The 12144-nt window shown below is 36.6% G+C and overlaps 1 protein-coding gene across 1 annotated transcript in view; it reads right to left on the bottom strand.

The window, feature by feature from the left end:
• LOC127466854 (glutamate receptor ionotropic, kainate 2) overlaps positions 1-12144 on the bottom strand; it is a 246679-nt gene that overhangs the window by 94415 nt on the left and 140120 nt on the right. Inside the window, exon 5 of the mRNA XM_051778199.1 lies at positions 2528-2709. Within this exon, the coding sequence (XP_051634159.1) occupies positions 2528-2709 (182 nt within the window). The remainder of the gene's footprint in view (positions 1-2527; positions 2710-12144) is intronic.

The raw sequence follows: 12144 nt of genomic DNA, 5'->3' as shown, positions 1-12144 counted from the left end.
TTCTTTTCCAAAGAAAAAACCTAAAATTAATCCAAATATTGGCTGCAGATCAGATTTTATAACATTTTAAACAAGATTATGACAAAAACCATACCACTTTTCCAAAGAATGCCTATACTTGTGTATTTAAAATTCCACAACAGTATTAGAACTAGGATATAGTGTTCCAATAGCAATTTAAGTTCTCTTAAACAATGGAAAACCACATTCCCATGTGAAATATTACCACTTCATTAGGAATTCTACAACTACAAACACTGTTAGCTTTTTAAGAACATTTTTTGTTTTGTTTTTAAATAAAACCAAAGTATCTTCCTCTATATATGTAACACATTTGTGGTCACATATATTGCAATTGCTTATATATAGTCAGGTCTTTCATACTCCAAAGAATCCCCACACATCATACACGTGTTCCTTACTCTACTGTGTGATGATGCTGCCTCTTTTACAGGTCTTCCTTCCTTCTCATTCCTCACTTTTCTAAAGGCCTCACTTCTTTTTCCTCTTCAAACACTGTCATTTCTCTGTTCTCATTACTGCAGTGCTTTCCTAACCTTTTAAATCATGTTTGCTTTCCCTGGTTGCCTGGTGATGAGGTTACCGCTGAGGTTTGCCTTAATTCAATTATGCTTGTCTGGTTGATGGGATTTTTTTTCCTTTTCATCATGTATTTTTGGCCACTTAACAGTAGTTGCCATTTCACTGGCCTCTCAAGGTACTTTTTCTTTATTTTCAACTTGTATTCTCTTCTACCAACTTCATTGTTAATTTTTCCAATCATCCTTCCAAGAAGAGACCCCAAATTCATCCCTCCATTCCCACAAAAAACCCAATCAATTAACATTTAAGAAATTAATATTTTTTCAACAATTACTTATAAACACTATATTTGGAATATTATCACTAAATAATAAATAGAGTTTTAGCATACCTTGTGTCAATTTTGAGAGCAAGAGCTCACATTAAGCTCCAGAACTACAAATTTTAGACTTATTTAAAATACTGCAGTATTTGAGTTGAATGGAAAAGTATAAATCTACAAAATCTATATAAAGATCTAAACACTTCTAAAGAATTGTTTCTGTATCTTCATTCTGTAATTTTTAGGATAAGCAAAGTAGTTTGATAAAACAGTCTACAATTTGATTTAAAGAAGCTGAGTGCTTACTCTTGGGTAGTGCTTACTCTTGGGTCCTAGGACATGATTAAAGATACAATGCTTTTAATTTTGTTCCCATTTGCCTCGAGTCATATGTCTTTCAAAATGTAGTATACTGTGAAACAGAAGTTTCCTTTCACCTAAAAACTGCTAGGTACAGTGTAAGTAATGGATCTTGATGGAGTCATTGTTAATATTAATTGCAAATTAATAGTGCCATCAACATATTTTCCATCTGTATTTTTTAGGTTTTAAAATAATCAATGTACATTTAATGATTTGAGCTAAACAGTTAGAATAACTAGGCTGGCCCATGCTTGGCAAAGAGCAAAAACCCCAGCAGAGCTTTAAAATTACTAGGAATTAATAAAAGTTTTTCAATTAATGAAAAATAAAAGAAAGAAATTGTAGTATAAGTATATGCTTGCTTGCACTTTGAATTGTACCTGCAATAATATCCATAAGTACCTTTAATGAGACTCACATTTCCAACTCTTAAATACATTTTGTTTTCAATTTAAACCATATAGTTTGCTAGTAAACATAATCTAAATGTGAATTAAAGTCACTAAAAGCTAGAAATGTAGAATCCTGTTTTAGTTTAGGTATTCTTCCTATCCTCCTTATTGTAAGTCATAGTTCAATTAAAAAACTGTGTGGAAGATGGTCTCTGAGCACAAGAAATTCCCTATATTTGGTGACAGCTCATTAAAATAAAGATACACAAAGTCTTGCCTTCTATGCATACTTTAGGGTTACAGTAACCTCTTTTATGGGACAAATCCTTTGTATACTGCTACATTGCCAGCTTCTCTAGGAAAACCTCACTGGAATCTGCTTCTGCAATATAAAGCCAGTTAAGTATTTCGAATTCTGCTGTATTTCACCTACTCATCTTATTCATATTTATATTTACTGCTGTCCTCTCAGTGGAAGACACTAGTGTGACCTGTTGGTAAGATACAATTCAGATATCACTATCTGATTAAGAATAGGCATCTTGGAGACTTCAAATAAAAATAAATAAATAAAGTTTTGTTATATAAAATAACAATAAGCAAGCATTTAAAACCCTGCTTAAAAAATCAATTATTCAAAGTACAAGTTCTTCATAGTTGAAAGACTGATATACCTTTCTCTCTGAACATGAACTGATTTATCTGTTTCTTTATAAAACATAATTAAAGAACCTACCATTTGCATCATCAGTAAAATTACCTCTGAAATCCTTGGCTGATTTTCAGTTAGGCCTCAGTAAAACTCACATAAAATTCCCCTGCTTCTTAAATGCCATTAGGTCTGGATAATACTTTTATTTATTAGGGATAAAAAAGATTAAGCCCTCTAAAGCAAAATGAGGATTACCTGTTTCAAGATGCCTGCTGCCATTTCATGGTTGCAGTCAAAGATTACATGGAATTCTTTGCCTCTTTTCATCTCCTTTAGCAAAGGCTTTGCATCTTTCGTGTCAGCTGGTAACTGACGGATTTTTAGTCTTAGGTTATATCGTGATGGAGCCTTGATGAGCTCTTGTAATCGAATAAGACCTTAAAGAAAACAGGAGTCAAGAGAAAATTATCAAAACAAGAACCTGAACTTCGAGCAGCAGAATATATTATAAGCATTCAAAGTTTCCTGAATTTTTCTCCCTTGTCAGTATGTTGCAACAGATATGTAAAAATGTTATTAAAAATAAAAATAAAATACCTGCACTCCCAACACTTTATCACAAGTCTCTTTTTCTTAAGTATTAACAGACAGTATGCAAACTCAGTTAGGATTACTGTAAGACAGATAAATCTTCCTCTAGCATTATCACACAACTATGACATTCCTCTTCAAAGAAAGTATGTAATTACTCTAATTCAATTAAAGCAATATTCCAGAGTAATAGTTTGTAATCAGACTAGTCAGTCTGCCAGCTCCCAACTAATCCATCAGGTTTCCGTACAAAGTTGTGAATCATTTCAGCTCTGTAGAACATTCTCACATAACGCTGTTCTCATATTTCTATACTGAACCACTTTTCAAGAACATCAAGAGTCAAAAGCAGCTTTATTCTACTGCACAGGTTTTGGAATCAAAACTACCCCAGAACAAAACTTACTGGCTTTAGAAGCAACTTTGAAATTAATTCAATTGTATAAGACACTAGAGTGATTCATAATGTTCAAATTTTCTGTACAAATACTGAGTATTTTTAACATATCAACGGTTAAAAGGAAATCTGATTGTTCTTTCTTGGCTGCAAACTGTTGTTTCAAATCGTTGTTTACTTAAGAGGACAAAGTCCCTAATATGTATATTTTATTCATATTTTCAGGTGTTACACCAATCACCTTTGCTACACCGATCACCTTTGTTACACCTTTGGAGACAGGATGGACAGCAAAATTGTCAAGGAACTTTAAGGTGGGGTGGAAAGAAAGGGAAAAGGGATGCTGCTTTTCTCTGAAGGAAGTCTAAATTACAAAATTTTACTAAATAAATGTAGGAAACTACACATTGACCGGTCCTTTGATCTATCACCATTTCTTGCAACAATAAAACACAGTTTTGGTCTTTTACCATAGGTCCAAGATTTGTTACACAATGGAAAGAAGTGTTTTGTGGTCTACAGGAGCTTTTGAAGTAAATGTCTTTCAATACCCTTATGAATTAAACATCTACTTCATGGTCGACAAAAAAAACCTGCAGCAGTTGAAAGTCAAGAATTCCAAAAGTTCCAACTTTTGTTCTGTTCCAGAGCATTACCCAAGAAGATGAGCTCCTTGAGATCCGAACTGGACTGTTCAAGAATTATAAAAAGAAAGTCGTAATCTTCATAAATCTTGTCAATATTGGGCTACATCAGAGAAAGAAAAAATCCCACCAAAATTTGAAATAGAGGATTTACAGATGTAGAAACTAATACGAGAGCAATTAAAAACTATCAAGGAGACTACTATGATAAGTATAGTGTCTGCCTGCTAGGTTACCTACGTATCTGAGAGTGATGCAATGACCAGTAAACACAGGACCACATTGTGAAGGCAGTACAAAAGGTAGGAAAATAACAGAGAAACCAGAGTGTGAAAACATGCGGAAGAAAGCCTTTGAATGCACAGCTCTTTAGTTCACTGACTGGACTACAGTGTTGGGGCAGCACAGATGTGAATGCAAGCAAATAAAGAAGTATTTATGCCTTCAATAACTATCAGGACATACATAGTAACTCGTGAGATTTCTGAAAACATATTTTATGATAAATTAGATCTGAGACATGAACAAATTCCAGGTGTTTCAAAGTTAATTTTTTTTCCCGTCCTCATCAATGTGAAATAAAAAGCAACCTTAAACTTTTCGCGTGTAGTATCGTTGTTTGTGGTTTCTACGTGTAGCAGAATATTTAATTTTAGTAATAGTTACAGTTACATATACTTTCATTTATAAGATTTTAACATATATATTTCACCACATTTCTAGCCACCAGCATTTATAAAGTACAGATAGATTATGGCAGGTCACAAAACACATTCCAGTCTACTAAATGAGTCACTTCAGTAGTACACCTGGTCACCCCCTATAAGGAATAAATCCTTTACTACAGTTTCCAGCTTGCTACGTTCTGAACAGAATGATTTTGGAAAACAAAACCAGTCCCCTCACTTGCAAGGGAGTGAGGACATGCTGCTCTGTGGAGGGTGCATGGTGTGGGGTGCTATCTTGAAGGTGTGTCACAGGTGGTAAGTACCACTGCCACAGTCACCCTATAACTCCTTGCTGCAGAGAAACACCTTGCAGAATGAAATAAGTCAGAGCTGATCACAGCTTTCTCTCACACTTTTATTTCTTTGGTTAATTACTGAGAAGCAGCATTTAATTCAGGCATCAGTGGGAACTGAGAGCACATAAATGCCTTCCAGTACTGGATCACACTTCACAAGCCGGCTCTTTCAAATGCAAATCAAAGGTTGGAAGTTTCTTTCCACGTTGTATTTACCATTTGGGATGCAGTGTTTATGTTTTATAACATATGCAAAGAATAGTTTAATTTTACTAGAAAATAAACCCCACCACATTAATTTCCTGAAGGAAAATAACATAATTCATCGCGGGGGGGCAGGGAGGGAGGAGGGGAGAGAACACAAAATCAAATAAAAACCAGAAAACAAACAAAATCAAAAACCCACCATACACAAACAAAACCAAACATCATTCTCTTTATGTTTTCCTCTCTGTTATGCCTGGATGAAAGCACTGCTGGTTCCAGTCAGTGCTGAGTCCACCTAAAGAGCAGGACAAAACCTCCTGAGCACCAAAGGAAGGTAGCCCTGCTCAAAAGCACTGAAGGAAGACACAAGCCACCGTTGAGGACGGAGACACCCTCTTCGAGGGAGGGAGCTCCTTTCCACAGCACAGCTCGACTGAGGGGGAGGCAGATGAGGCCATGGTGCCTCACGCCAGGGCAAGCACACCCTGAGGGGCTGTGGCCCGAAACGACCGAATAAGCAATTATGCAAAAGGCAACAGAAACCATTATGCCAAGGGACCTGAGCCTATTGCTTCCTCGGTAACCTCCCAGGGCAAACGTGAATGGACTGCGTGTAATGTGTAGTGAAAATACAAGATATTTCCTGTCTTCCTAAGGAGGAAAATATTTATGCGATTGCATCCTTCTTTCTCACTAACTAAATCAGTGATTGCAAGCTTGTGTTTACAAACAAAACCCCCTGATTCTAGATTGTTCTGTCCACAGTGTTTTCCAACCGTTTTGAGCAGTTTAATTTTCTGCCCTTCTTTTCTAGACTAAATATTGAACAGTGAGTCATTATTTGAAACCAAATTAAAAATTAAGCACTGAAAAGTTATAACGTAAAAGAATAAGTTCCTACATGTAAACTGCAGCACCTGGGTCCGTTTGAGGATAGTAACTGTTTTCCAACTCCTGGTTGTCACTGATCTTCTCTTCCCCTGAACACCCTGGTTTCTACAGGGGTAGGTGCAATGGCCAAAAAAAGTTCCAAGGGATCAAAACATTGCACAGTTGAGAAGTAATCAAGCAATCCACATGTAATATGAATAAATTTTGCCACTATCCTTATAGTAACAATCTGTGTTTAGAGTTTGATTTCTCATGGCTATAAGACATCATATGTTGAAAGCTTTTTACAGTAAAACTAGTGCCTTGCAGTAACAAAATTTTTCTCTCTTTAACATACAGTCCTCATCAGATGAAGTCAGACAAATTCATTGTTTCTTTTCATTTTTAGATGTTCCAAAATTTGTTCTGTCCATATTTTTACTTTCTCTTAATACTGTTATGGCTCATTTGGATGACTGAAATTCATAAGACTCAAGGAAGACTGCTTCTTCCTACTGCATCCAGTTTATTTGTGGGACTCCATTTCTATCCTATAATCTATACATATTGTTAAGGGTCAGAGTAGTTTTAGGTCAAACATATATTATCATACATTAACTAAGTTTTTTGAGGCACTGTTAGTCCCAAAGTAAGTTTCATTGCTGTTTGTCATCTAACATTAGAGTAAATGGAAAAGCTGATTATACAGGATCAAAGCAACAAGCTGCCATGTACTGAGAAATAAAAGTTTCTAAATCAGCAAGGGACAGTTTCAAAAGGACATGTATATACCTCATTAGAAGAAGAGGTACGAGAACCTCCAATGAAGGGAGGAACGTAAGTCAAGAACTACAAGGACAAAGAAGCTAAGGATAAAACAAATCCTGTCTTCACCATGATTTTGAACAGATACTTGTCTATAATATTTTTTAAATAACTGATTCTATATGATGAATATATAATGAATATATAAATGAATTGCAGTCCTCGGATGAAAAGCTGACCTCTTATGTTATTAGGATTTACACGATCCCATTCTAATGTAAAAAAAAAAGCAAAAGAAAACCAAAGAAAAAAAAAACAAAAACCCAAACACAACACAACCATTTGTTTGCAAAAGCTCCTAAAAAAATCTATTTTACAACAGTATAGGAATAGATGCATTTTGGGAATGTACTTCCTGTAGTTTCTTTCACCAGAGACACCTTTTTCCTGTCCCTTTAAACTCTCAATTCCTTCTTTTAGCAGCCACTGTGATAGAGCCTTACCTCTGAATGGCTGGGAAGAACGTGGTGTGAGTAACTCTTTCAGAAGCTGCCATCAATTCATCTTTAAGGAGAATCCTGAAGGAGCAGTTTGTGAGCTATCCAGCTGGCATCTTCCTCCAAAGAGATCAATCACATTATCTCCTCGACATGTTCAACTTCAACCAGTCCAGGAAGCAAGAGCCTCAAGTTTGTTTTAAAACCTGTGTCTCCAGCTCAGCAGTCTTGTGGGCCATTGCTATGCCACCTGGCCTGCTCATCAAACTATTTATCATTTCCATTAATGCTGCCTTTGTGCTGCACAGGAAGAATGCAAGCAAATGCACTTTGCAATAGGCTGAACACATGAACCTTTTTCTGTACGAAAACACTAATGCTCTTTTAAAGGCTACTCTTATCTTCAAAACATAAAAATTTCAAAAATATTAATGTACCACTTTGTAGAGCTATCAGAACAGTTTCTCTGTTTTTAGGAAGTTGTTTCCTCTCACACCTCTGTATAGTCTTCTCCTTCCCTGACAGCCCTTTGCCAAGTTTTTCTGGTTATGTCTCAGAAAAATCTCATTGTGTATTGGGCTTTGAAAGGGGTATGGGTAGAAGGGAGGAGAATGCCACTTTATTGGACATTGATAGAATGCTTCACATCAACTGGGACAGTTCATTGCTATAAAATGTTTCTCAGATATTGAACATCCTGAACAGATTACTTATGAAATCTAAAGATTAGTTTTAGCAACCTCAACTAAGAAAATCCATCTCCAGTGAAGGGATTAAAAAGAAACTGCACTTGATAGCAGGGGTTCTTGTACAGTGGGCTGTTCTGTGTTCTTTGTGCTGTTATATCCGATATAGCAATGCCATTAAGAAATACATCAAGAAAATAGAGGTGAAGAGGAAAGACAGCTTGAAGGACTTTTCATATTTATTTATATTAGGCTTTTTTACTACAGTAATATAATTTCGCTCAATTACGGCAGTGTAAAGCATCCTTAATGTGTTTGTCAGCTACATTTAAACCCACTTAAATACCGTAGCAATGGTATAAAGTGTCTTTAATGGAAAAAGATTTGAAATATGTAATCCAGAAAAAAATGGTCTTCATACTGTAAACATATTTAATGCAGCTTCTTATTAGTAGCTTTAGAGACCAACATTTTAGCAGGATCTTTCAGTCTCATAGTTAAAACATTAGAGAGCAATCAGAATACTATGCGTGTATACACGTATATATTTTACAAATATTAATGCATTAGAATTTGATGTCATTTGAAACCTGCAATATTTAAAATGGACTATGATTAGTTGTAGTGACATGAAGAAGATATCTAATATTATTTTAACTTATTTTTCTGCTAGTCTTGATTTCTACTAGGGAAATGATAGTACTGTATCAGTAAAGAGAAGGAAAAGTATCTGGTAACTGACACTTGACATGCACTTCCACAAAATGATGCTGATATAACCAGTGGTGTACTTAAGGGGGACTTAGAGCACAGTACTACTAATATCTGAGAAAAACGCTCTTCTCTAAAACAAAAGAAACCCAGAACTATATTTTTAATTAGATATGTGTGTGCATGTATGTATATCTTTTTGAAATGCAAACCTCATTAATGTGAGAGATCTAAAAGTGTCTAGACTAAGCCAAAAAAAATTAAAAAAAAAAAAAACAAAAATCCCCCATCAAACCCCCTCCTTTCTTTTAGCAAAAAAACTAATAATTTTGAAAGAATTATTTAGTACAGGAAAGCAGAAGTGTTTAAAATTATATTCATAACTAATATTGAAGATCAGATTGCATATACATATATATAATTATATAGAAGAGATTAGGTTTAGGGTTAAAAGAAAAAACAAGAAAACCATGGATCCAGGTTTAAATCCACAGACAGTCAAGTTTTCTCTTCTGATACTGTGCAGATCACTTAATTTTTCTGTGTCAGGTCTTAGCATCTAAATCCATTTTACTGCTGTTTCAGCAAAACCAGCTGTAATTGAAGAGTAAGGTAATAATCAGCTTTATTGTTTACCTTAAATGTGCTAAGCGAGCTCATCAGTGCACCGGTGCGAACATTTTTTATACTTAGATGCAAGCAGCCAATCCCAATTCATCTTATTTCCAGTAACAATTCTTTCCTAATAATGGCTTTGAAGCACTACAGCAAAAATCCCCTCTACCCCATCCGACACAGTTTCATGAGAGACAATCAATGTGTTGCTGAAGACCTTCAGTTCATGGAACAGTTTTGATCACCGCACCAACCAACATAAAAAAAACTTTTTTCATACCAGCTGAGTACTTATCAGCTACAGCATGCAGCAGCTAGGAAAGACAAACAAACAAAACCAAACAAAAACGAACTAAACAAACCAAACAAATGAAAAAACCCCAACAGAATCCTGTCCATCCTTCCCTCACCTTTGCACTTAAAGCATGAAAATGTAAGAAAAAATAAAATAATTGAAGAAAACGTTGAAAATTAAGAAAACATGCCTTATTAATATATTAGATTTGCCATGTTTTTCTAGTCTTCAGCTACATTTGACATTTACATATGTGGCTCCATTATAACATGCCTGATTTGAAATGCTGGTGTTATTCTCTTTTCTGAACATGTTTTTTGAACATTTTCGTAAAATTTTCTAATTAATTCAGTATGATGATGGTGACAGCAATGAGAATTAGCAGTCCTGGGCATTTCAAAAGAATTCTCATAATCATATGAAATATGATCTCTCAAGTGGCTGACATGTATGAGCAGCAGAGTTTAATGAGGGTGAAGAGGGGCAAAAGAGGTATACTACAATCAAAGAACAAAACAGATTTTGTGGAAGATGTCAGAATGAATGATAAAAGAAGCAGTAGAACAAGTTAGCAATTCGTAGCCATACAATAGAAGTTTTACTATTGTATCAAACTATGCAAAGCTAAAGAAATACTACCTACAAAAAATCAAAATGGACTTAGCTGAAAAAGAAACATAAACGAACATCCTAAACTGGAATTTACACTAGATTAGCACATATATCCTTGGAAAGAAAAGCAGTTAAATTTTTGCTAAAAAATTAATTGTAAGAGTGTAAGAGAGAAGAAAACTCTGTAATTGAAGATGAAATTAATTAAGACAGTAATGTTTGAACTGAGACCAATCACAGAGGGGTTGACATTGCAAGTGTATTTCACAGTGCTACTCCAACCAGAGGACAAAATATGTAGTAAAAAAAGGAACAGTAGTGTAGTTAAGTTTGGTGTAGTTAAGACTAGTTAAATCTGACCTTAAATTTATGCCCCATACAAGATGTGAAAATGACCATGCAGAAAAGCTACCCATCTAGCCTTTCATAAGCAACCAGTACTACGTTCCATAGAACCAGAATAAATGCTAGCTAAAAGTGTACAAGTCAAAACAGTATAAATATACAAAATTAAACACAGATATACTTTTCATCTAACTGATATCTAATATACATATAAATCTAGTTTGGAGAATCACTATCAATACCAATGGAGTAATTTAATATTAATTTATCATTTAATATTTCTACACATTTGATAGAGACATTAGTCAGCATCAGTGGTAGGTAATAGTTCTGATAGAGTGAATCATTTCTGCTACAATTTTAAACATGTTTCTAGCTATTCTGTTTAACATAGAGGATAGGTTGTTTGTTTCCTCTTAGAATCATAGAATCATAGAATCAACTGGGTTGGAAGGGACCTTCGAGATCATCAAGTCCAACCCTTGATCCAACACCACTGTGGTTACTAGACCATGGCACTAAGTGCCACATCCAGTTTCTTCTTAAAAACCTCCAAGGATGGAGAATCCATCACTTCCCTGGGTTGCCCATTCCAATGTCTGATCACCCTCTCTGGAAAGAAATTCTTTCTAATATCTAACCTAAACCTCCCCTGGCACAACTTGAGACCATGCCCTCTTATCTTGCTGATAGTTGCCTGGGAAAAGAGACCAACCCCCACCTGGTTACAACCTCCTTCCAGGGAGTTGTAGAGAGTGATGAGGTCTCCTCTGAGCCTCCTCTTCTCCAGGCTGAACAACCCCAGCTCCCTCAGCCTCTCCTCATAGGACTTGTGCTCCAGTCCCTTCACCAGCCTAGTTGCATTCCTCTGGACCTGCTCCAGTACCTCAATATCCTTCCTGAACTGAGGGGCCCAGAACTGGACACAGCACTCCAGGTGTGGCCTCACCAGCACTGAGTACAGGGGAAGAATCACTTCCTTGGACCTGTTGTCCACACTGTTCCTGATCCAGGCCAGGATGCCATTGGCCTTCTTGGCCACCTGGCCACACTGCTGGCTCATGTTCAGCTTCTTGTCAATCCAAAGTCCCAGGTCCCTCTCTGTCTGGTTGCTCTCCAGCCACTCTGTCCCCAGTCTGTAGCACTGCATGGGGTTGTTGTGGCCAAAGTGCAGGACATGGTACTTGACCTTGTTGGACCTCATCCCGTTGGAATCAGCCCAACTCTCCAACCTATCCAGGTCTCTCTGAAGAGCCCTCCTGCCTTCCAGCTGATTGACACTCCCCCCAGCTTAGTGTCATCTGCAAATTTGCTGATGATGGACTCAATCCCCTCATCTAAATAATCAATAAAGATGTTAAACAGAACTGGGCCCAACACTGATCCCTGGGGGACACCACTAGTGACTGGCTACCAACTGGTTGCAGTTCACCACCACTCTCTGGGCCCAGCCCTCCAGCCAGTTCTTAACCCAGCACAGAGTGCCCCTGTCCAAGCTGTGGGCTGCCAGCTTTTTCAGGAGAATACTGCAGGAGACGGTGTCAAAGGCCTTGCTGAAGTCCAGGTAGACACATCCACAGCCTTCCTCTCATCCACCAGGTGGGTCACCGGAT

This window comes from Manacus candei, unplaced genomic scaffold (assembly GCF_025592945.1).
Source record: "Manacus candei isolate 608988 ecotype Guabito, Panama unplaced genomic scaffold, ASM2559294v1 h1tg000011l, whole genome shotgun sequence".
Classification (NCBI taxonomy): Eukaryota; Metazoa; Chordata; class Aves; order Passeriformes; family Pipridae; genus Manacus; species Manacus candei.
The sequence above is the reverse complement of the archived record's forward strand: the minus strand, read 5'-3'. Positions and strand labels throughout refer to the sequence as shown.